Source organism: Coturnix japonica, chromosome 10, assembly GCF_054131305.1.
Source record: "Coturnix japonica strain WE chromosome 10, WE-NBRP24, whole genome shotgun sequence".
In the NCBI taxonomy this organism is placed as follows: domain Eukaryota; kingdom Metazoa; phylum Chordata; class Aves; order Galliformes; family Phasianidae; genus Coturnix; species Coturnix japonica.
The window spans coordinates 14,182,139-14,208,204 of NC_140672.1; the positions used below are offsets into that span (position 1 = coordinate 14,182,139).

At 41.8% G+C, this 26,066-nt stretch overlaps 4 protein-coding genes across 5 annotated transcripts; all 4 read right to left on the reverse strand.

The window, feature by feature from the left end:
* Nucleotides 1-1,670: 1,670 nt before the first annotated feature.
* Nucleotides 1,671-9,692, reverse strand: LOC146759406 (kinesin-like protein KIF20B). Of its 2 annotated transcripts, none has more exons than XM_085510659.1 (6): nt 9,584-9,692; nt 7,633-7,900; nt 7,077-7,138; nt 6,754-6,873; nt 5,339-5,534; nt 1,671-3,069 (listed from the first exon to the last, which is right to left on the reverse strand). In XM_085510659.1, exons 2-6 carry the CDS (start codon nt 7,823-7,825, stop codon nt 2,318-2,320), a joined length of 1,323 nt encoding a protein of 440 aa, XP_085366785.1. In that variant the 5' UTR covers nt 7,826-7,900; nt 9,584-9,692; the 3' UTR covers nt 1,671-2,317. The 2 variants fall into 2 exon arrangements, with proteins under 2 accessions (XP_085366785.1, XP_085366784.1); XM_085510658.1 differs by having other exon boundaries at nt 1,671-3,072.
* A 1,373-nt stretch (nt 9,693-11,065) lies between these two features.
* Nucleotides 11,066-13,509, reverse strand: LOC146759407 (obscurin-like protein 1). Its single transcript, XM_085510293.1, has 3 exons — nt 13,403-13,509; nt 12,152-12,418; nt 11,066-11,507 (listed from the first exon to the last, which is right to left on the reverse strand). The coding sequence occupies exons 2-3, from the start codon at nt 12,399-12,401 to the stop codon at nt 11,332-11,334; spliced, it is 426 nt and encodes a 141-aa protein (XP_085366419.1). The 5' UTR covers nt 12,402-12,418; nt 13,403-13,509; the 3' UTR covers nt 11,066-11,331.
* Nucleotides 13,510-14,720: 1,211 nt separating this feature from the next.
* On the reverse strand, nt 14,721-17,149 carry LOC146759408 (myosin-binding protein C, fast-type-like). The gene is made up of 3 exons (XM_085510294.1): nt 16,759-17,149; nt 16,035-16,139; nt 14,721-15,137 (listed from the first exon to the last, which is right to left on the reverse strand). Exons 1-3 carry the CDS (start codon nt 16,769-16,771, stop codon nt 14,986-14,988), a joined length of 270 nt encoding a protein of 89 aa, XP_085366420.1. The 5' UTR covers nt 16,772-17,149; the 3' UTR covers nt 14,721-14,985.
* Nucleotides 17,150-20,293: 3,144 nt separating this feature from the next.
* On the reverse strand, nt 20,294-26,066 carry LOC146759409 (myosin-binding protein C, cardiac-type-like). Its single transcript, XM_085510378.1, has 4 exons — nt 26,051-26,066; nt 23,391-23,666; nt 21,330-21,442; nt 20,294-20,326 (listed from the first exon to the last, which is right to left on the reverse strand). Exons 1-4 carry the CDS (start codon nt 26,064-26,066, stop codon nt 20,294-20,296), a joined length of 438 nt encoding a protein of 145 aa, XP_085366504.1.

The window sequence follows — 26,066 nt, forward strand, 5'->3', positions numbered from 1 at the left end:
ATGTTTGCATGACCTTCATTCTCTAATAGTTGTTGTGTTTTTTTGTTGTTTTTTTTTTGTCTTGCTTTTTGTGCAATTGCTGCTCTGTTTTGGCTGTTACGTTTGTCGCTGCAGTCATCGCCAGTCATGGAGGAAAAGGTAAATCCTACTGCTATTTGTTAATCATAGTTCTGGAGGTTGCTGTTGGGTGGTCGTGGTGTGATGCTGAAAGGTTCTGTGCTGGCCTATTTGCCCTCTTTGTGTACTGACATCTGCATTAGATTCACTCACATGGCACACTTCCCTTGGCTGGTGCAGAGGGAGCCAGCAAGCTGCTACATCAGGAAGGAGCTCATGCACCCAAAGCAGAAGGGGCAGAGGCTGGATTCCAAACTGGGATCATCCCTGTGTGATTGGACATTTGCACTTCACCTTCCAGATTACTTTAAAAAGTTGTCTTTTCTCCTTTAAATTAGAATCATCAAATCACCAAGGTTGGAAAAGATCCCCAATGATCCAAGTGTCCACCTACCACCAATATTTCCCTTCTAAACCATGCCCTGCCTACCGCATCTACACGTTTCTTGAGCACTTCCTATATGAGCACAAAATACACCTCTTTTCTAAGCAGGGCAGGAAATGCGTGTCACCAGTAACTGTCAGAATGCACATCTGACTTTGGCTGAGGCAGTGAGTTCCGCACCCTCAGCCTACAAAGAGGGCTGTTGCCACCTTGCAATGATGGCAAACCTAGTAGTTCTGTTACATTTTCTAAGCTTTAAGGTCTTACAGGAGGAGCATTCTGATCCAGGTTTTGGCTACTGCAAGCCCTTATAGAGGCTTTTGCTGTTTTCCTCACAACATGAGGTGGAACTAACCAAGTGCTCAGAGTCCCCCTGGACCAGAAGGACGTGGGTGTATGAAAGTCACTCCAAAGGGCTGTAGTCAGCACTGAAAATTTATAGCAACCCTGAGGATATTCTGAACTACTCTGGGGACTGGTAACACCAACGTCAGGACTGTGAAACTGAAGTTATCTTTCCTGCAGTTTTTCCTTGATGGGGCACAGAAAGCAGCCATTCCAAGCAGGAGCCATGCTGGCACAGCGGTGCAGTGCGCCGTGTCAGCTGGACAGTGCTCAGAATGGAAAGGCTGAGCATTGGTCTCTTCCGTTAGACATTTTGCTTTCACTTTGTAAATGAACTCTTTTCTGCCCCTGCCATGTCAGTGTGTTTGAGTCAGTCCTGGGGCAGCCTCAGATGCAGCTGCAGTTGTTTTTCACCCGTGGTCACAGATCACAGGATCACAGAACAGGTTGGGTTGAAGGGACTGCTGGAGGCTGCCGGTCCCACTGTGTGATGGTGGTAGCTGAGCTGAGTCTTGGTGAAATGATTGCTGTGTCCAGGAGCAGTGCTGTACTGGGCTGGCATGGAGCCTGATGGAGCAGGGAAGCAGATCGGTGTCTTGCAAGGAGGTGTTGACTGCTGCCCTGTTTCTGGAGTGTTCATGCTGACAAGCTACTTTCTTTTTTGAGTTTCCACCTCCACTGCTTGCTCTACATTTTCTCCCACTGGAACTTGGTCCCCAAATCTGTGCCAGCTTCCATATTGAGAATCAAATCCACAGCTTGCTGGTCACCTGCACTTGCCAGAAAGGAGAGTGATAAAGAAAAAGTAATACAGACATCTGGCTTTATGAGTGATGCATTTATTTATAAGTTTGTATAAATTCTGAATTTTGAGAAGACTGTAGTTGGATATGGAGGAGGAATCACAGAATGCAAGTATTACTTCTCTTGCTTAGTATTAGAAGTGATCCAAAACCCACTGATTTCTGCTGTTGGTGCAAACCAGGTTTGGGGTGGAATGTGCAGAAGTGGCGTGTAGGTGACTCACTTCAGCCTCTTTCTTCGTTCAATGATGCCCATTTTGTTGTGGGATTGTCTGCTGTGGCGTTTTCCCACGGTGCACCCATTTCTCAAAGGACACATTGGTTTGAATTTGCTCGGTTTCTTTGCACTTTTGCTTTTCCTTCAAACACTGCATGGGGGTGCTGATGTCAGTTGTGCCTGTCCTGGTCACTTGACCCCCTTTGACTTTCTAGGCAGATGGTTGGCTCTACCTGTAGACACTCTGGGTCTGAACAAACAGCACCATGGAGCTGTGGGTTTGGGAATCCACACAACTGCTAAGCTGGGGCAAGGAGTGCTGTTCAGTTTCTAATGACTAACATTTTGCATGAGCTAGTGTGCTGTTTCTTTTGTGTATGAAGCTCGTAAACAGCTAACAGATTGGCTTTCCCTCTCTCTCTGTTTCTCTGTTTAGCAGGAAGGAGCGTCCTAACTCTCTGAATGACGATTATGATTTTCAGCATTATTCAGTCCCGCCTTTAGGTTTTCATTGTCTTGAAGCAGTGCTTTGATGTGCTGACTTTTTTGTGAGGAAACATCAACAATACTTCTGCATACTTCCCAAATCCTTTCAAGACTATAGTTAAAGGAGAGGTCCTGCACAAGATCTGAGATGGAAGAAGTCTGTGACTGAATGCATCCAGAACTAATTTGAGATGTCCCTGGCTCATCTTTTTCACAGTCTGAGGAATCCTTTACACTGACAAAGTCAGTACCGATGGCGTGAAACTCTAAGTGACATTTGTATAATTCATCTAATTTGGTCCGCATTTCTTTTACTTGTGACACTTTATCAATTATATATTCTTTGGCAACTTCTATGTTGTTAGTTAGTTGGGCATTTTTGTTTTCAAGTGTCATATTTATAGATTTCTGTTCATCCAGTTCAGAAGCAATTTCCCGATAGTCAGCTTGACCCTGCAGAATTTGTTCACGGAGGGCATCAGCTGTTTCTTCAGAAAAAGAAAGCTCAATACGCAGGCTTGTTACCTGCTTACTGAAATCTTCTTTTTTATTTTTTTCTCTTCTGCATTGTTCTTCAAGCAGAGCTAAATGACGTTCCAAGATTTCAGTTCTTTCCCTCAGTGCTAGTACTTCCTTTCGGTACGTGGAGCACTTTTGCTTCATGTGTTCAATTTTCTTTTGCTCTACAGTGTTCTTTTTCTTTCTCTCATTTACAACTACTGTAAAACAAACAAACAAACAAACAAAAAAAAGGGAAAAGGAATGTAGCTCAGATTGATTAAAATCATTATTACATAGCAGTTCACAACACCAAGTAGCAACTTCTAAGTGAAAAACTGTCATAATATGCAAGCCATGCCCTCACATCACATAGTATTTGATACTAGTGAAGGAATTAAAGTTCTCTGAACACGTAATCAGGTGCCTCAGATTTCTATACAGAATTAACAGCAAAAGGTTTTCAGTCTGGAAGAACACTTTTACCATGGCACTACTCAAACCTTCCACTCCACACCAGTAGAAAATCTAATTAGATTTAAGAAACATGGGAACGAGATAGATAATTCACAGCTATATTCTTTCTATCTTCCGTGCTTCAGCAATCCCTATAAGGCAGCCAGGAATCACTCCATCTACATCTAAATGGTAGATAAACAGTTCTCTAAGAAATTTCATTCCAACTCACAGTCCTCTTACTTTCAAAAGAAAGATAAAACCCTGGACAAGTTGATCACTTAAGTGTTGATATCTGTCTCTCTTATTCAGTTGATCTCTAAACAAAATATGAGGATTCCTACTTCTGTCCACACTTACTCTTTTGCATATAAAGTTCATTCATAAAGTTGTACAAATTTGCAGATTCAAGTTTCCATAAATATTCCATTAGCTTGGGGCTGTTTTTTTCTTTAACTGGTGAGCAATTAGCTAAAATCACATGCATTTTCTTTCTATCAAAAGCGACTTCTGCTGTAGCGCCCACGTGCAGCCTGCATTACATACAGATTCACATGTACTGCATGGAAACAGCCTCTTAACTCATCTAAGGAGTTTTATATACAGCCCTCAACTGATTTAAAAGTCATACTGAAGAAACAGCAGTGGCATATTCCACCCTAAACCAGGTTTGGGTTTTGATTGCTGCTCCCAGCAACACTAGTGAGGGGAATATGATTTATAAGTAATCTAAACACTTTATGCTGAAAACAACAAGCAAGCACTAAAGCAAGATAAATAAGACTAGGGAGAAGATGTGTAATGTTCAGTCTAGAAGCTCCTTACACAGGAAGTAGGGAAAAAGCATTATTACAGAGCATAGGAAACAAGACCTAAAAGCTCAGAGAATGGTGTAAATACCCTGAACTTGAAGCTGAGATAACCTAGCATCTCCTAAAACACTTTTGCTCGTGCTACCTATATAACTAATTCTACAAAAGAACCAGCACAACATACCTGTGCTCATTGTTCTACTGTGTATATTTAACATAGCTAAAGAATATATATTAAGCAGTTTTTGAAATTGGATGCTATTAATACTCACAAATAGAAGAAAATTTTAACATGATTGAATACTCAGTACTTCTTAACAGAAAACTTCATGAAGGCATTGTGACTATCAGCTACCCATTTTAATTCCTATGTGGAGCATTGCTGTCATTAATTTTTAAATGAGAGCTTTGGTCATATGATTATAACAAACCCACTGCTATTTGGAGTATGGAGGAGTCCACATCCCTCCCTCAGTCTCTGGTAAGATGCTTATATGTGATGCCATTCAGTGGTCACATTAGGATTCAATATTTATGCCAAATAAAGGCAGCAGGGACAAATCATCCAAGAACAGTATCTCATCCAAAGAAGGCCTTGACTTTCTCCCTTGCACATATTTTGCAAGAGGAATACAAGAAAGGAAGGGACTACAGCTAAGTTTTAGATTTTCCCTTCTACATTGTATATGCCTTCCGTAATTCTAGGAACACTGATGCTCAGCTGTGCCCAGAAGTGAAGTTAAATGCATCAGAGCTTATCCAAACCATTTTGCTCAAATATTGCCCATGAGCGAGCAATTAGCAGGTCATCAACAATTTTGATAGTTGCTTCAGGAAAAACAAAACAAACAAACAAAAAAAAGCACTTGAGCAGCTGATGCTACTCAGAAGATCAGCAACAGCAGTTGAAACAATCCTAAAGAAACTGCTTTAAAACTATTACCAAATCTGCAAGTGCATCAACAGATGAGGAAAAAGCAGCAAAAAGGAAAAAAATAGTGCAAAAAACTTTTATTCTTAAGCATTCAAAAATGAACAGCATAGGACCTTCTGAAAAAGGGATATTTACATAACAGTTACTTCTATTTACAGTTTAACACAGTGGCTTTTCTCCTTATACCATAAGGTACGCGCTTCACAGCCTTTTGCTTCCTATCCGGAATAGGAAGCAATTTATTGTTTTGGAAGACACCCTGTTCAACGATGGAAGAAACTGTACCTTTCTTTGGAGGTGGCTCTTCCACAGTAGGCTTATCCTCGTCAGTACTGCGCTTTCTTCCCACTTCCAACTCAGTTTTCTCTTGTTTCAGTGCTTTAACTGAAAGCACTGAAAATTGGCTGCTTTCAGTTCCTTTATTAGTGTTCTCTTCTGCCGGTTCTGCTTTAATGGTAGTTAAATGGTAGGTAGTCTTTTCCTGTATTGATATAAGATCAGTTACATTGAAGCTTAACAAAAGGAGCACTTAAGTCTCAGTAATCTTCTGTAGGCAAATATTTACACAAAACCATACAGCTAAAATATTTACCCGGTGACTCTATAGACATCAGTTACAAATCTCAATAGAAGACAGAACAAGTACACCTTCAGATAATGACAAGTGCAATACTCGGTAGAGTATACAAGGGAAAGCAAGAGCCTAGCAGGTTACAAAGTAAAAGACTTGCACACAATCAAGAGTTTAGCAGTTTATCAAAGAATTTCCTGTTTCCAAGAAGTCAACAAAATTACAAACATGGTCAAAGAGCAAATGGTCAGCTCTCATACAAGTTCATCACATCACACTTCTGCTAAGCTGCTAAAATCACTTTCATCGTGACAGATATAATCCAACCTTAAAGCTTAGTCAGCTCTGTCACGCATATTTTAGATTGTGTCCTTGACCACAAGTGAAGCTTCCTTACTTACAAGATGACGATTGTTAAGCCATGCTGGCACTGCCAAGGACTGATTATTCATCTTTAGTAACTTATGAAAAGAAAAGCCTCAGAAGTGTTCAGGCCACACAATCTCACAGATAGAGTTGGAGCCTTGTTCTTGGAAGAAGTAATAGGCGAGGACATGACTACTCATCACAGTCAGCTTTAATACCATGGAAATACTAAGTTGCAGTGATGCAGACAGTCAAAGACTAAGAAGGGTCAAGTTGCTAAGCTTACAAGGTTAGAGATCTGAGTGACAGAATTAACTATAAATGTTTTCAGAGCTACTTCAGGCTACCAAACATCAAAAAATGAACAAAAACCACCAGAAGTGGTATGCACACATACTTAATCAAGCTAGTCTTCACATATTCAGTAGCTGGCAGTACATTAGTCAGGATAAAGTTTTATGGACTGCATAGAACGTGGAGATATCCTGACCATTCCTACTCGTACTTCCAACTCTACTCAACATACTTTTACTGTTGCTCTTCCTCTGATGTAGGAGTGTGAGGCAGGAGTTAGTGGAACACACTGATATTTTTGTTGTTTGTGTTAACAACAACTACCTTCAGATAAATTTGAATTGTTTACAATTTCAAGCGAGTACCAGCTACATACAGAAAATCAGTTTTCCAAAATTGTGTTGATTACAAGCATAGAATTAGTGTTTTTCTTTTTTTGTATAAGGATACGGAGATGTGTAAAACTCACATAATCTTTTACTTTTTCTTCTAAATGAGATTTTAAGTCTTGTAGCTCTGTAATAATGTCATCTTTCTGCACCACGATGTCCATTAGCTCTCGAATCCTTTCATTTTGTGTATTCATTTTCTTGGAAATAAAAAATAAAAAAAAATCAGTCATCAGTTTCTAATGTAGTGTTAAGTAGCTGAATTACACAATGCATTAAAGGCAAATTCAGTTAATCTAAGCTCGGTAAGAAATCTATTAATGGAGCCTACTGGAATAGCATTTTAAGCTACCACAAGTTGGTATTAAAACAATTTTACACAACATCTACTTGATAAAGTTACCTCAGTTGCTTCTTTAAGTTGCTCAACAGACTCATCCAATTTAATCACCTGCATTTCAAAGTCTGTAACACACAGAAAAGGTTGTATTACATAAGTAGCCAATAGATAGTTTATTAAGTAATCATTTTTTCCAGATATTCTAACGTTTAGGTAGCTTTTGAACAGATTAATTAATTTGCATGTGGTCTTCACTTATTGGGAGTGATTCAAAAGTTTTCTATATTTCTTGGAACGAAAACATTGCATCAACAAGACATAAAGAAGAGTAGAGATTACAATATAAAAGTAAAAATCAAGATATAGACATTTAACCCCATACTTACGAAAGCGTAAAGCTGCTCGTTGCAGTTTAAAGGAGAGGGGGAAAAAAGAAAAGAAATAACCAAAAACCGTGGAATTGCTGAACCTGAATATACACAAGGAACAAACTATCACTTATCTACAGGCTATGGTTCCAAAGGTAGAACATCTCCTCTAATTCCTACTCAAACTGGTTATTTCTCTTTTAGATTAATGAACTATTTCTGTCTTCTACCTTTCACATCGCATAACTCACCTTTGTTCTTCTGCATCACCTCTTCTTCAGTTTTAAGTAGTTTGGTGTTTCTCTCTGTTAGCTCTTCTTTGGTCTCCATCAGTTCAAAGTTAGTTTTCTCCAGCTGCTTTTCAAACCAGCCAGTATCGTCCTTCGGGTCCCCCAGGGATACAATGGAACTATGTGCTGCCTCAGCTTGCTCTTTAATATCCATGACATCATAATGCACAGAATCAAGAATGCCCTCAGGATCAACACAGGTGTCAGGAACTATGCTATGTTCTCCACCCTGAAACGTAATTTATAATCAGTTAAAACTGGTGAATAGCTGACTACATAATAGCTGTTATTTCTACAGATAGTCTGGATAGCCACTATGAAGACAGCCATACAATAAGTTTTTAATTTCAGCTTCAAAACCCACCTCACAAATTTACATACAACATGACAGTGATTCGTATGGGGGGAAGATAAGTGGCATTCTAGTAGTAAAAGCTAATATATTTTATAGTATTTGATGACCACACTCCCCCCTTTTTTTTTTTTTTTTTTTTTTTTAAATATTACCCCAGATTGATCTCCTTCAAATTTAACGTACAAGTTCGGACTCCCCTTTTCTTTGTATACAGCGTAAATTTTCATTTTGTGTTGCAGAAACAAGGAAAACGCCCAAATTCCCAAAGCTTTCTGAAACTGTTCTTAAGGCTCAGCAACTATTCCTGCTAGATGAAGAATAGATGTATCTTGCTCATCATACAGCAACACAGCATGCACTTCTTTGTAAACAGCCTTGTGTTTCTATAAGATGTGCCCATAACATTTAAATAGTAAAAAGGAAAATATTTAAGAAAAAAAAAAGAAAAATACCAGGGTGTCATGGTTTAATAATTTCGTAATTTTGCTATCAGTATTCCACATCATAACGTCATATAAAGCATGAATACTTTTACTGCTCCCGAACACTTGCAGTATATTGTTGATATTGTCGTGTGGGGCCATACAGCAGCAGAGATTTTCAAGAAAAGAAAACAGATAATCCAAATTCTTTTGCAAGCTGGTTTTGCCATTAAGCGCAGCAAGGTGAAGGGGTCTGCACAGGAAATCCAGTTCTTAGGTGTAAAATGGCAAGATGGGCATCGACACATCCCAGCAGATGTGACTGACAAAATCACTGCTATGTCTCCTCCCACCAACAAGACAGAGACCCAATCTTTTCTGGAAGTAGTGGGCTTTTGGAGAATGTATGTCCCAAACTACAGCCACATAGTGAGCCCCCTCTATCAGGTAACACGGAAGAAGAATAATTTCTCATGGGGTCCTGAGCAGCAGCAGGCTTTTGAGCAGAGAAAACAAGAGATAGCCCGTGCCGTGGCCTTGGGGCCAGTACGGACGGGACAGGATGTAAAGAACATCCTCTACACTGCTGCTGGAGAGAAAGGTCCCACTTGGAGTTTGTGGCAAAGAGCTTTAGGAGAAACCCAAGGCCAACCCCCGGGACTTTGGAGTCGAGCATATAAAGGGTCAGAGGAGTGTTACACTCCAACTGAGAAGGAGATCTTAGCCGTGTATGAGGGGGTTTGGGCTGCTTCTGAAGTAGTTGGGACAGTGGTTCAGCTCCTTCTAGCACCTCGCTTGCCTGCGGCCCCCCTGTCACGGACACAGGTAGATTTTTGTCTAAACCGTGACAACTACCCAGAATGCAGCATAAGGGAATTTTTGCCTAGAACTCTGGAGGGCTATTTGTAACTCAGAAAGGTCAGAGATAGAAAGTTCACACTGATTTCTGGGTCACCAGCCTCACCGTACATCAGCATTTTTGGTTTTTAAATGATACATAAAGTTCTCAATAGCACTGCTCTAGTCGGTAGTTCTTTCCCTTTCTGTGCAGCTTGCTCTGTGCATGGCTTGTGAACTGCTATTCAGGCCAGACAGCTGCAGCCCCAAAGACCTGCCATAAATGTACAAATTCTACCAGGATAATGTCTTGATAATATGACGAAGGATGCGGCTTTCTCGCTCTGACATGTAAAAAGTGCACTTCCACTTTCTTCAATTTTCACATCTGAAAGTTCCTTGATAAAGTAATTAGGTTTTTCTGGAAGGAAAAAAAAAAGGATGAGGGTGTAGGACAAAGGGATTTGTTACCCCAACAAGTCCCAAGCATACAGAGGTGTCCTGAATCTCCTTTGCCCTCATTTCAGAATATCACATAGAGATGCAAAGAGTCTAAGAAGACCACAGAGTCCACCCATTTACATAGGTTTGATAATTCCAGTAGATATCTGGAAAGTTCAATACCATTATACATGCGCTGGTAGGATCTCATCTGATAAACTGCATATAGTTTGGATTACACATATTCAATAGAGACTAATTCAGATTGCCATCTTTTCTTGGCTCACTAACACCCAAGATCATAGAATCATAGAATGATCACAGAATCATAGAGTGGCCTGAGTAGAAAAGGACCTCAAAGATCATCTAGTTTCAAACCCCCTCCAAGGGGTCACCAACCACCAGACCAGGCTGCCCAGATCCACATCACACTGGAGAATCATTCAGTTTCCAGATTATTTTAAGGAAATATTTTAATCCATCATATTTTCTGAAAACTAAGAATTGATCCTGCTCAAGGAAACAGAAGAGAAAAACATCACCCACAGGCTGCAGATATTTACCTTGACTTCTCTAAATGCCATCCCCAGTGTGCTTTTCAACTCACCTTGCACAGTGACCCTGGCTTTTGTTATGGAGTCCTCTGTCTCACAGGGGTACTCCCCACTGTCCTTGGCAGTAGAGTCATGGATGATCAGAATGGCCACACTTCCCTCCTGCTGCAAGTCGTACTTCTGGCTTTTTCTGATTGCTTTGCCATCCTTGTACCACCTGATGTTCAAATCCGGTTTTGACAGCTCACAGCTCAGGCTGATGTCCTGCCCTGCTGCTGCTGTCTTATCCTCCAGCTGTTTTGAAACCTCAGTAGGTTTTCCTGGAAGAAAACATTGCTTTTTGAGTAACATACACTTAGGGTAGGATGCCTCTCTCAAAATACACGCATCTACATGCTGGAGATAAGTTAGAGAGGCACTTGCAACAGACGCCATCCTACAGCCAGCAGTAATCTGCAAAGTACAGACAATAGAATTCCAGGCAGCATTAATACTCTCTTAAATCTACCCAATTGAGGATGATGAACCATGTCTGAAAACTGCCTCTCTCTTCTCTCCACTCATCACACTGGGAGCCTCAGATGATGCTCTCAGATGCACATGTTCTAGATAGGAATTTGTTGTACAGCCAGATGATGTGAAGGCCATCCCTTCAGCTTATACTTAGAGGATATTTGCTCCCACAGTTCCCTCAACAGATCATTCCTGATTTACTTTTAATGGAACAAGCTGTAGTGAGATGCCCATTTCCAACACTACCCCAGTGCTTTGGGTAGTTCTCACATTTGTGTAAAATGTTTCCTCCTTTTACTTATTTTTAAGAGAAATTCTCAGTGCTTTGAGGTTCAAGTAGAAGGTTGCTATTCACTTTAACCATATTATGAGTTAGCTCTCACGACAATCTTATCAGAAGACAGTTGAAGGAATCAGGCCCCAGAATCTCTCCCATCTCATTACCTTTCACAGACAGAGAGGCTTTGGAGGTTAGACCACGGGCAGTAAAAACGACTTCCTCAGTGTCAGTAGGAGTCACACTTTTGATAAGGAGAGCCTATTTCCGACTCACGTTAGAAGCTTTAAATCGCCCACCACTTTCCACTCTGCTTCCAGTCAGTGTCCACTTGAACTCATCAATGCTTTCATGGGACAGAATGCATTCAAAAGTACAATCTTCTCCCTCCTGGATTTCAGTGTTTTTCAGCCATTTGGTAATGCCACTATTCAGCTCTGGAAGGTAAGAGATAGGTTAGTATGAGGTTTATATGGAGAAAAGGCATTTGTGACTGACATGAGTAGCAGTACTGGTGTTTTAACTCAGGATTTGAAGAACATGGCTGTGTTCCTTACTGATGTATTCTCTAAGACATTCTCCACTCAGAATTACCAGAAAGCTATTAAAAAAAAGAGACGTGAATCTCTTGTCTTTGCTCTGGAAGAACTACAAGGAGAGCAGCTCAGTCCATGGAGCAGAATGAAGATTCAATGAGCTACAGAGGGAACAACCTAACAGAGAGGACAACTCTAGGATGCTGCGTGAGAAAAAGGGTTTTGCCTATGACAAGAAATTAACTGTTTCTATTAGCTAATTTGTTACCATCCTACCCCTACTGGTGTTCAAACGATTTCTCCATTTTAGGGATGTTTAGAAAGGAAATATTTCCAGGACATTCTTGACATGTTTGGTGATTTTCATGGCAAAATGAGATACATTTACATCAAAAGCAATGGGAATTTTCCAGACATCACTGTGCTAAATTGCAGTAATACACTTCTATTGTAGAAACTAGTAAGGCTCGTGGGGGAATAGGTGTAAGACATAGTGACCACACTGAATGTGCTTTTAGCACTCCTTTACTTTCCACAGTACTTACCCTGAATGCCGACCTTTGATTTGGCAACATCACTGCCAATATCACAGGTATAGAAACCTGCATCTGACTTCTCAAGGTCATGGATAAGGGGACATAGGGTCTTCCCAGACTGTACCAGCTCATACTTGTTGCCAGAAGTGAGCACAACACCGTCCTTCTTCCACACTGGTTTGACCTTCTCTTTAGAGACTTCGCATTCCAATTTAATCACACCCCGCTCCTCACCAAAAACATCATCCAAGGACTTCATGAAGACAGCAGGGTTCTCTGCAATTAAAAAGGCAAAACAGAACAATGTGATACAGAAGTTGAGACATTTCCAGTTGCTTTCAGATTTTTAAAGAGGGATAAATAAATCTTTACCAGTACTGATGACATCAATATAGAACCTAAAGTGGTTTCATGTCTGTTGACTGAATGCACTTTATGGAATTCTGAACTAATCAGTAGGAGAATACAGGGAACAGGAGGGACAGCCTGCATTGCCGGTGGGTGGGACTGATATCATATGAAGTAATTGGGATGCAGCTCTTCTAAAGCTGGAGAGCTGGCATTGCCCTCACATGGAGCAGAGCTCATACAGCAGGCCACAGGATTAAGAGGATAAGCTGCTGAACAATTTTGATTTTCCTGTTTTATTGACTCCTTTTATCTATCTTCTATTTCACACATCAGATGTTTATACTGGGGAAAAAACTTCCACCAAATGCAAAAGAAAGGAGAAAGAGGAAATCCTTCAAACTCTGAGCGCATAGAGTAAAAGAGCTTAATTGCTGGGGAGAGCAGATTAGAATCACAGTACCCTTAGAATTGGAGGAGACCCTTAAAGGCCATCTAGCCCAGATCCCCTGCAATAAAAAGGGACATTCACAGCTAGATCAGGTTGCTCACAGCCTGGTCATTAGTCATCCCAGAGGCAAAACACACACTGAATGATCTCTCCTTCAGTCATAAATCCTTGGAGACAACAGCATTGACACTGCATGTTACTGAAGCAGTAAAAGAAACTGCTCTTGTAACTCTCCTTGTGCTAAATAAAATGATGATAAAAAGCAATGGAATGCTTTGGCAGGACACCAAAACCATCCTCCTTCCTTGATATCTGCTGCAATGGAACCTTCCACTGGAAGAAAGCCTCTGATGACTTGTCACCCCAGAGAGGTCAGCTTTAGAAGCAGGACTGCTGCACAATAGAATGAACTGGAGCTCCTTAGCATCTCTTACATCCAGGAGGGGTGTGATCAGACCCACCTATCACCTTCAGGCGCGCTTTCTGACACCTTGTCTGACTTCACTGTCACTGTGCCAGCATCCTCAGGCTTAACCTGCTTCATTGTCAGTGTGCAGCAATTGCCAACGTTCTTGATGTCATTGTAATTGTTGGTGTAAAGGAGGTTGCCATTCAGGAACCATTCCACGTCCTCGTCATCATGGGACAGCTCGCAGGAGAAGACAGCAGAGCTCTCTTCTTCAATTTCCACATCCTGCAGGTGCTTCGTTACCTCTACATTGTGGGCTGTGGGGAAACAAGGTGAACTGTTACCACTGTTACTATAAATCATACTGGGATGTGGTAGAATGGTAGGACTAGATGATCTTTGTGTAATCTTCTCAGTGAACATTATACGTTTATAAATTTAGCAGGAGAGAATGGCAGAAATCAACCAAGAGAAGAGAAATCTGAGGTGAAATAGGACATGGAAGAGGTCACCCTCCCTGCTCATACCTTCAGCTGTCAGCGTGGCCTCAGTCTCTGCAATTCCTGCCTTGCACTTGTACACACCAGCATCATCGGGCTTCAGCTTCAGAATCTTGAGCTCTGCTGAATGCTTATCCCTCTTGATCTTGTACTTCTCAGAGGGCTTGATGAGTGTGTGGCCTTTGAACCATTTCACAACCTTTGGAGAATGCCTGAAGTCACAGGACAGGATGACAGAATGACGTTCCAAAGCTGTCTTGTCCTCCAACTTCCTGGTGATTTGTATATGGTAATCTGCAAAGCAGGGGTGGAAGAGAAGAAAGGATGAGGACAATTGGAAGAAGAGGAAAGTCTCTTGCGTGTATTCCATTCCTAATAATGTCAAGTTCACAATGGTTCTTTGAACCACTCTAAAGATAAAACAAACGATTGTCTATAGGGAATGCCATTGACTACATTTCTATAAAGTAATACTGTATATTATCTACCAAATGCAAGGTCCAGCTCTTGTTCTGTGCTCCCACAAAACAAATTGCTCCCAATTGTTGAGGCTTTTATTCAAATAAGAGTGAGTTGAGTTGAATAAGAGTGAGTTGAAAATATAACAAGTACTTTAGGATGTGAATGGAGACTCTTACGCTGGGGACAACAGCAGATAAAAAGCCTGCAAGTTTCTTTCAGATGAAATCAATGACAAACTGCTTCAAATTTAGGTGCTACCAAACTTAAACTTGTCTAGTTCAGAAATACAATTAATTTCACCTGATCTGACTTCTTTGGTTTAGCCAAGGACAAAACCTCAGCTCTGTAGATCTGAATAGTAAGCACATCACAGCTATTCAAACAGATCTTTTACTGAGATGCAGCTGTCTCATTGATTGTCCAACGGCTTTGAACTGGAAATGGAGCAGACCCTCCAGACACACACACAATATTTCAAAGACCCCAGTGAAGGAAGGCTGTACGTTAATTAATTCTTCATCTTCATGATGTAAACCAAGCCTGGATATGTTACCTCTGACAAGCAGATTGGCTGTGGATTTTGATTTGCCAATTGAGAACTGAATGGTGCTTGTCATATCAGTGGTGGTTTTCGGTATGGTCAGCTGGTGGATGGTGCCTTCTTGCTGCATAATCAAGTTTCTGCCAGCCTGTAAGACTTCCCCACGTAGGAATACCACTTGGGAGGTTTCACAGAAGGAATGGATATCTCGCATTCAAATTTGGCTTCTTCAGGCTCAGTCACATAGTCATCACACAGCTCCTTCACTAGATTAATGGATTGCTCTTTAAGAAGGATGGAACAAGAGAAAGCAGAGATTTAGAAGGAATGTAAAAAACCCTTACATTATCACCCTACTTACTCACGTCAGCATTACTGCACATGAACACTACACCTATCAGCTCAGAATGCCTTAAAACATCATTAAAAAATAATAGAAAGAAAAGAATGTTGTTAAGAAGTCAGAGAATAAGACTGACAACCCGAAAAGAGCCCAGATCTTCTGATTCCCAGTCCAACATCCAAATCAAACCATGACCTTCCCATCCCGATATCAAACTCCTCGCATTACGAAATGGAAAAGAGGTTCAATGAAACACGGACATTGATAATTACTTTGGTTAAATACAGCAACTTAGCTCTGAACAACAAGTTTTCACCTAGTAAAGGTCTCTGTAGCTCAAATGTAATGACTCTACTTAGGAGAAATTCATTTTCCAGGAAGTTCTTGCCCTTATAATGTTAACAGTGGCAAAGGTGGGGACTGAACTCTTGAGTAGTGTGCTAACTCAAATGTCTCCGTTTTCTTTATCACACTTAACATCATATATATACCCTAACATTGTATATATTAAAAAAAAACAAACAACCCTGTGCTCTTTTCAAACAGCAAGAGAAAATGAAGAAAAAGTCAAGCTATGTTTTTTATCCCTCAACGTTCAAACACAAATCTGAAGTCTAAACGTAGAAAATCAACCTCCTAAGAAAATAATCTGTTTTACTTAGCGAAAGTAAATTGCAAAAGAGAAGCTGGATATTTTGTGGGCAGAAAGGTAGGTAGGTAGGAGTTTTTATTTCTGTGAAAGGTCCTGGTGGTGTTTAACTTCCTTGAAATTAAAGCAAAGGATGTTAGCTCATTTATAACATAATTTAATTAAAATTGTCATGAGAAGCATAATTACCTTTAACTGAAAGATGGGCACGAGATTCTGCCTTTTCTGCTAGAGATTTTATTTCTGCTGCATCCTTGACTTGGACACGTGTGTAAGTCAGCGAGTAGCTCTTTCCTGAAGCAGAGAACCACAGAGTCACTAAGGCTGGAAAAGACCACTAAGGTCATCTAGTCCAACCGCCAGCTCATCCCTACCAAACTGTGCTCTTGAGAGCAAACCCACAACTACACTTGGCTTCCTTGAGCAAAGAGCTCTGAGGCACGTGGCCAGGCTGAGCATCATCCATCTGGTTTCACAGCATCACTGCCTGTTCTCTCATGTCAATGAAACCACCCATTCCCCCACGTCCACATCCCCACCAAAGCGTAATCTAAACATGGCTTCTACAAGGACTGACCAAATGTGGTCACCGTCACCTTCAAAGTACCTGATACAGAAGGATCACACTCACTGTCAGACAAAACCTCTTTGGAGAGGTGAACTGACTGCCCTGTTCACCCCCACTTTCGAAATAACTGCACTCATTTCCTACCTGCTCCCGGCAGTGTGGGATGGTGGGATAGCATCACACTTCCCACACTAAGCATCCCACCATGTCACTTGTTCCACCTAAACCTCAGTCCCAAAACAAAAGGGGAACTCCCTTCTGAACCTTCTTCATTTCAGATGTCTTATATGCTTGATCTCCAACCCACCCCCCACTCAGGAGAAAGATCCCCCTCTTACACCCTACCATCTTGCCGCATACTGATGTTGTCATCAGCCTTCAGCTTGTTGTCATCTTTGTACCACTGGCTCTGAACCTCATCGTGTGAAATCTCACAGACAAAAGATGCACTCCCATATTCATTCACTTCCACATCTTCCAGTGGTTTAACAATCTTGATATCTCCAGCTGTGAAACACTAGAGATATATTTGTCAGGGTATTTCCAGAACTGAGTGCAGCATCTTTTCCTTACACATATTTGCATAGAAAATAAGTAGGATTATGTTTTATTCTAAACCATCATCCATTCCTGAGTCATTTCTCTCTTCAACACAGTCAATGCATTATTGCCATTGAACTAAAAGATAGACTTACTAGCTACAATGGAGCTCCCTGCAAACAGTTTTCATGGAAACCAGAATCTCATTTATTCTAAAACTCTTCAAGCAAAATTAAGTATAGAAAAACAATAGAACTGACTGAATCTTTAAGGTCATTTAGTTCCAGTCCCCCTGCTATAGGCAGGGACACCTCCCTCCAGACCAACTCTTCTCCTCAGGGTCAAGGCTTCTCTCAAATCATTCTCCTATAAGCCTGTGCCTGTGCTTGGGATTGCCCTGACCCAGGTGCAGGGCCTTGTACTTGGCCACACTCAAGTTCATGAGGCTGCCAAGGGCCCACCTCTCCAGCCTGTCCAGGTCCCTCTGGGTAGCATCCCTTCCCTCTAGCACATCAACAGCATCGCTCAGCTTGGTGTCATCTGCAAACTTGCTGAGGCTGCATTTGATTCCACTCTCCATGTTGCCTACAAAAATGTTAAATAACACTGGTCCCAACACCACCCTCCACCTGGACACTGAGCTATTGACTGCTGCTCTCTTAGTGTGACCATCCAGACAGTTCCCTATCCTGCAACTGGTCCATCCATCAAAACCATTTTTCTCCACTTTGGTGACCAGGATGTCATGCAGGACGGGATCAAATGCTCTGCACAAGTCCAAGTAGATGATGACAGTTGCTCTCCCATTATCCACTGATGCTGTTACTCCATCATGAAAGGCCACCAAGTTTGTCAGACATGGCTTGACCTTGATGAAGCCATATTGGTTACCACCAATTACCTCATCTTTATTTTCCAAACTATGCCAAGGAGAACTAGACAGAACTCTACAGTGTTGTGTCACTACAAACCTGTCTGAACCATTGGCTTCTCTGCATGCTCATCACTAGTCTCTCCTTAGCTTGTGTGCCTACAAACAATGTATGGGGAATGTCAGCCACAAATCTTACCTAGGGGACATCTTTGCTTCAAAATCCTTTGAACATCACACAATCCCTTTTAACTCTCCAGGTCTGCATTTAGTTATGTCAGAATCAGGCCATATTTCTGTGCTGCTATATCCCTTTCCTTCTGAAGGGCCTGGATACAACTTGGATTAACCTCAGGAGAAGAGTTCCTGCATAGAATCATAGATTTACCCAGGTTGGAAAAGACATTGAAGATCATCAAGTCCAACCGCAGCCTAACCAGTACCCTAACTCTAAAAACCCTACACTAAATCATATCCCTGAGTACCACATCCAAAAGGCTCTTAAACACAACCAGGGATGGTGATTCAACCACCTTTCTGGGGAGCCTATTCCAGTACCTAAAATCTCTAGTATCTAAATCTCTCTAAAAGAGCACAGGTATTAATCTGACCAGAAAGGTTCCTGTTTGTTCATAAAATGAGCCTTTTCCGCTCCATCTTGCATAGGCCACTGGGCACAGGGTAGCTGGGAGACCACAGAAAAAGTGGTTCTGTGAGCAATAGGGAAACTACTGCCTAATCCAACTCCTCCAATCTCTGCGCTCTGCCAGCATGTCTAAATAGGGTGGCAGATACACACAGGAGATAAATATTTCCACTTCCCTCAGCCAACACTGCTCTGAATTTCTATGGGACACACAGTTAGATGAAAAGGCATTTGACAAAGAAGGAAATGAAAGAGTTTAATCTGCTGTGTCATTCTCTCGGTAGCCAGAATAACTAACCCTCGCCAGTGTTAGTTCAAAGAATAGGCAGATTTTATCTCCTGACATGAGCAGTAATTCAAAGAAGCTGGTATATGATCCAGTATCCTGCATATTCACTGCAGGCAGGCAAAGACATTATGAGATAAGGGAGATCTACACATCACTTGTTATGAACACCTCATAAAGATAAAACCACACACAAGAGGAGAGTTTATGAAGAGGACCACTCTTGGACTACTTTCCAAGAGGCATCAATTAGTAACTCTCTTTGCTCATTTTTCACACTACTCTACAGTGTCCTCCTGAGCCCCCTTACTCCTGTTGCCAACTGCTGATGCAGGGAATCCTGAGGAACCAAGGATTCATAGTTGTTCCATCAGTAGTCCTTGGTCAGCTCTCCCTCCCTGCCCCTTCTGTTTTGATCCCACTAACCAAATTTTAGTTAGTCTGAAAAGAGGATGGAAACCTCCGCAGCAATTAGTTTCTAAATATCTTGCAATGGGCAGCTTGTAGGAGCCCCATCTCAATGCCCACAGCACAGGAGGCAGGACTGCTTAGCCCATGCACTAGTGCATTTACCAGCACAGATGTAAGCCCAGATCTATGCACACCAAATCCAGGCTCTCAGTTTGCACAAGGAGGCATCCATGGAGCTGAAGTATTAGGCAGATATTGTGGTGGGGCAGCAGTTATTGAGACGCCAGACAGAAAGGACACAGATAACGTGGCAACTCAGCTTTACCATTATGACTGCTGATGGAACATCTAATTTCACTGCTCAAAAGAGAACTTACATATAACTGGAAAGAATGAAATTCACAGGGGAAACCACACACAGACACACACAAAAGCAATACAAAGGAGATGAAGGATGGTTCACATTCTAGTGATTCACTCTGAGACGCAAGCAAATGAAAGAGTATCCCCAACCATTTGCCTCCTGAAATGCTAAGTATATAAACTCATTGCTGTGATAACTCTGCCAGACGTGAGTCATACACTGTAAAACCTTATGGGGTCAATCAGTTTAACTTCATAAATTCATTACACCAACAAAAACAGACCATCGTGTCCAGGCTGGTTCATTTCAGCTCTTCAAAGCTGTTGGTAAAACTGCCTGAGAGCTGAATTGCTTACCAGCAAAAGCTAAAAACTATAAATCAAATGTAATAGGCTGGCTTTGTCTACTGTATAGAAATGATGTCTGAAAAAAAGAAAAGAAAAAAAAAAAAAAAAAGAACCTAAACCAGAACAAATGGAATGGCTGCATAAAACAGCCAGTACTGAAACAGCAACCCAACCTGGTTGCAGAATGAGAGAGAAAATGAGAGTTCACCAAAGTCATGGGACAGGACAGATGTTCATGTTCATGCTAACACTGAACCCAAGTGGCCACATGAGGACAGCATCTAGTAGGAAATCAGAAAAAAGCATCCTTTCAGAAGTCCCTTTGGCAGGTGGCATTTACCAGGGCACAGCAGACCCGTGTGTTCAGTAACAAGTCTGATGCTTCAGAGCCTGGTGATGAGCTACAAACTGGGGTTTAACCAGTGCAACACAAGGAGGGAAAATCTGTCTTGAGCATAAAGAAGAAAGAGAAAGGTATCCAAAAGGACTAACGAAGAAATGCTCAAACTGCCCAGGAAGCATTTCTTCCTGTGGTGCAAAATACCACAATAGGATTTATTTGCTCTTTCAGTTAAACATAAAATGAACCTTTAGGGTAGCTGATGTCTTGTCTTAGGCTGCTCAGCATGTGGATGTTCCCTGATCTTCATATTCACACTTGTGAATAATGAGACTTCTCTTATTTCCCTGGGAAGTAATGCCCACTTTTTTACTTTGACAGAGCTCCTTCCCATCCTAGAAGGGAAAATATCAAGTCAGATCTCCATTAGTCCTTCCATCTCTGCACTGAGCACAGGGAGCCTTCAGATCTATGCTTAATTCACCCACTCCCCTAGAATTAATGGAACTGTGCTTACTGGCACATATGCTGAAGCTTAAGCACAGTGCAGTGTTTTCAACATGTAGGAATGGCTATAGAACATGCATAAATTCTGGCTGAACTATGACAGCTTAAAGCACTGCGGAGGACTGTTAACAAGCCTGTTTGGACATCACCTTGAATAAATGATGTTATCCCCAAGTAAGGGAAGGAACAGCTGAGCACCGGGGAGTTACACAAAGTGCCAGAGCAAATTCTCACACTGTCAGGTGCAAAGAAAACTCAGATTTCACCCTAAAACCCAGTTCACAACAAGGCTACAAAATCCCGGCTGAGAATTTCTGTGTTAGACTTGAAGCTCAAGACTGTACTCCAACCAACAATATTTTGTGCAGCAAGACCTCAGGAGTTCACAAGAAACCCAAAGCAAACTTCCATTTCTACTTGATAAATGAACTCAGGACATAATAACAAAGAGTGCTGATCTGGGCAAGTAAAAGAGCACTAAGAAAAGAGAGCAGTGCAAAAGCTATCAAGCAAAAGCTCAGACTCGCATCCCTTGGAAGTGAAATTAAAGGCTCTCATTCATTTCCAGAGAAGTCAGAAAGGAAAATACCATTACATGCCATACCTTGAACCACTTGACGTCCACCTTGGGCCTGGACAGCTCACACTCAAATGTGACCTTGTCCTTCTGAGTGACGCTAATGTCTGCCAATGGTTTGCTGATTTTCACAGGCAATTCTGAGAAGGAGAAAGAAGGATGTGGATTTAGTTGGGAATGAGGTCTCTAGGAGCATCTGGCGTAAGGAATAATGAAAGGCAGTGCCTACTCTCCATGCTTACTAGAACTTGTAATTAACAACAAAAAAAACTATTGTTTTGAGCACATTATCATTACTTGTGCTAGGGACAATAACGTTCCAGCAATCCTCTTGATATTTGAGGGATACTCTGGTGGTAATGGCCCAGTGCAAAACATTCTTTGCAGCTGGAAGGGAAGCTGGTTCTGCTGTTAAAGTAATCTGGGACAGGAGCAGATAATGACACCTTGCACCAACCAATACCTGTCACAGTGAGCCTCCCCGATGAATGATTTGGACTAATTAAGCTTTTCCCTGATGAAAGCCTAGAAGTATATCACAAGAAGGACCAAGTTACCCATGACCTTTTATTTGTCTTACTCAAGCACCTCGGAAGGTGTCCTGACCAGAACTGACAATAAAATATTCAGCCAGACTACAGGTTTGAGCAGCTGAGTTGTTTCTAGGATCTCCTGTAATCTTAAGCTTGGAACACACACTTGTCTTTTGACTAAGTGTCTTTTATAGTGCACTAAAACAACAGGTTTTCACATGGCTATTCCTCATTTACCTTGCTCTGAACTCATTCTCAAACCATGCGGGATCAGTCCAGGGAGAAGGGGAGGAGAGGGGAAGGGAAAGGGGAAGTCTATGGTCCTCTAAAATCAGGCTTCTCAGCCTAAAGCTCAACAGCAAATAGCAGTCCACTTCCCCACATTGCTAGACTCCAAGCATTTAAAGAACATCAGCTGACCGCATTATGAGCTCTAACATAGCCAAAGGAATTCATATATTCAAATATTCTTTTCAGTGATGAGAAATATGGAGCATAACTTCAGACTTCTGCTGTTCAACTCTCACTTCTATCATCAACCAGGGTAAGAGTTCAATGCTGTTTTAGATGGAGGACTCATATTTTAAATAACACATCTTGGATTCCCTACTACAATTAGCTAAATTCCAGTTTGGATCATGCTTCACCTTGGATCACTTAGGGCTTCAGCCACTTATTGGAACTAACTTAGTTTGTCTATAGAGAAGCTGTTTTCTATAGCAACAATAAGCTGTGATAGCAACTGGATGTCGGGAGAGCACAAATCCCGCAGTTATCCGGTACCAACATCCTCTCCTTCCATCAGAACAGCAAGTTTTTAAACCAGACTCATGCAAGCTTGCATGACACACCTTGTGCAAAACTGTTGGCAGCCATCAGGACAGCCAGTTGCTTCCTGTATAGACACTGTTCCATCAGTTTTGGTTTTTTGCCTCGCTAGAACAACAGCCAGTGTCTGAAAACTCCCACAACTGAAGCAACCACGCTGATATACCGCAGTCACTGGAGGTTCTCAAGAGCCACGGGTATGTGGCACTGGGGACGTGGTTAGTAAGTCCAGTGAGGGTGGGCTGGGTTGGACTCAGCTATCTCAGTGGTCTTTTCCAGCCTTGGGTGCAACTTGTAAGAGGGAATGAAGCAGCAAACTGCCCAGCACTGAGCTGCATTCTTCCGACATGTGGTATCAGTGAACTGCTGTATTTCCCTATCTTCTCTGGAGCTATTCATCTAACCTAACTGAAACAGTAATCCTGAACCTAGATATAAATCAGGATCATAGTCACCCGTGGTTGCTTATATATTCAGAAAGATACTCTAAGAGGGTAATTCAGTGCACCTAGAAATTAAAATAGAAGTTCCTTAGTCAGAAGTATTCCACAGCCAGGTTTTCAGCTCGCTACCACTACATTAAAAAGGAGAATCCAATTAGTGGTGTGGGTCATTGATATTGTTCCAGGGGGAACTGTGGCTGTTCCATGCCCACAGGGTAGAAGACAGACAGTCTTCCTCTAAGCCACATAAACAGCTGCTTAGTGCTCCCAAAGGGAATGCTCACCAGTTGTTTCCAACTTGAAGGTCATCTTCTGGCCAGCAGCCTCGCAGATGTATTCTCCAGCATCTTTCTTCTCCAGCTGCTCCACAACCAGACGCCGTGTTTTGCCCACAGATTCCATTCTGAACTTTCTGGAGGAGGCAAGCAGTCTTCCATCCTTGAACCATTTTACTTCGGTTGTATCCTGTGCTACTTCACAGCTGAGGGAGGCACTTGCTGCCAGGGCAGCACTCAGCTCTTTCTGCACCTGCTCCTGGTTTATAAACACAGGTTTTGGCTCTGAGGGAAGAAAAGAAAAAGTATTGACTGAGGGACTGAAATGAGACCATCTTGCAGGTTTGTATGTACAGGTTGGAACAGGTTTAGGTTACCACTTGTGCCCAAACTAATAGCCTTCACTAGAGAATATCAGCTCTTCTGTTGAAACAAAGTGTCAAATCTAGGCAAGAAAGAACCTAGGAACTGAAGGAACCAAGAGGGTCCTTGAACACCAGTCCCATGGTTGCAAGTCACTATGCAAACATATTGAACCCAAAAGAACATCTGTCCTGCAGGCAACCAAAACCTGAGCTCCTTTAACTTAAGACCCACTGTGAAACATCAAAACACATAAACATGTGATAGTCAAACCACTGGCTGCCTTTTCATGACCCAGAACAGTACTCCTAGCTTCCTGAACAGACTCCTCATGGCCTCTACCATTGCCACAACTGTGACTGTCAAAGGCACAAAGGAAATATGCTCACCAACGCAGTCCTTTGTTCTTTGTGTGTGATTTGCAGATATCTATCTTACTTTGAGCTCTGGCAATAGTCAGCTCTACCAGGTCTCTTACTGTGAGTAGCAGACTCACCTATCCAGATGCAGCCTCCAACATAAAGGCATAGTAAAAAGGCAGTGTACTACTAGGAGAAGTTCCTGCTTCTCCTGCCACGAAAGGCTGCACGTAGAACATGCACTCCAGCCTCACTGCACATACTTATCTTAGTCAAATGTTTCGGTGAACAAGAATTACAGTTTGGGATCTCAGGCACTGGAGAGATTTGAATAATATCTTGAATATTGCTTCCATTGTACATATATCAGTAATTATTATTCTACAGACTGAAACAGGTCTTTGTGCCATACTAAAACCAAATACTTTCTACAAACCCAGGCAATCAAGTATAGGGAAAAAAACCTCAGCACAGACTACTGCACCTGGATCACTGTATAATGGAAACTAGATTTTACTTTACTGTTCTCTGCTGTATTTCAGACAACACCTGTCTTACCTGTGACATGAATCTTGAAGGTGAGTCTCTGGCCAGCAGCCTCGCAGCTGTACTCTCCTGCATCTTTCTTCTCCACCTGGCTCACCACCAGCCGACGCTGTTTGCCCTCTGACTCCACCTTGAACTTCTTGCTCGAGGTGATCAGTTTCCCCTCCTTGTACCACTTCACCTCCGTCTTCTCCTGGGCCACCTCGCAGCTCAGCGTGGCATTTTCTGTTGGTGCAGCCTTCACCTCCTTCTGCACCTTCTGCTTGTTGATAAAGGCATCCTCTGCTTCTGGAACTGGAAAACATTGGGTAAAATATACATTAGATATGAACAACTTGTGACTGGAAGACATTAAAAGTTGCTTCTATGTTGTATTGGACCATTTCCTGGAGCAACACTGCTTTACAGTGTTTATCACACATTATAATGCATCTCAGCACAGTCCCTATGGTCATCCCATCCCTCTGAGTAGTCTTTACTATCAGCTGGAACTCCTAATTTTCAGATTTCTTCTAATGAAGACAATGACAGCTCTTCATCTGTCTGTCTTTTTGATATTGCTCCACTCTGCACTGGAGATCAGCCAAATACAGCTCAATTATGAAGTGAGGACCTCAAGATCAGGAAACCATAGAAATTTAAGAGCAGAAAACCATCTTTTGAGTCTACCCTTTGGTAATGATATAGCCCTTAATATGGTGAATATTTCGCCTACATTAGATTTTGTAGCTCAGTTTTATGCATAAAGCAAGGTTTTCTACTCTCAGCAACCCCTGATTCTTCAGAGAACTGGCTGAGGTCATCTCCTCTTAATAACTAACACATAAAGAAGAAAGTGTTTAAAGCCCACCTTACCCTTTGTGTCAACAAATGGAGTTAGCATCAGAAAGATAGCAAGTGTAATTAGTTAGGCATACACACTTCAGTTAAGGTGATTCAGTTAATCACCTTGCTAAGTAGGATCGATTGATACATTGAATCTTTTATTGATTACTTTAATGACTGTTTTATCTGATTCTCCTTTTACCAACAACTGGTTGCTGAGAGCGTTCATGCTAGTTCCTATTTGAGGCGTGGGAGAACAGATAAACCCTAAATAAATGGGCTTCCATTTCTATTCCATGGTTTGCCCTACAAAAGGCTGTAGAAGTGCAGAATATTTGAACTTCTTGCTCGAGGTGATCAGTTTCCCCTCCTTGTACCACTTCACCTCCGTCTTCTCCTGGGCCACCTCGCAGCTCAGCGTGGCATTTTGAGTCAGTACAGCCTTCACCTCCTTTTGTACCTTGTCCTTGTTTGTAAACACGTCTTCTTTCTCTGCAGGGACATCACAACAGTCACACCGTTTTGCTGTAGTCTGCTGCAGAGCTTACTCCAGCTCCCCGTTTTCACTATACTTGCCCTTCACATTGAGCAT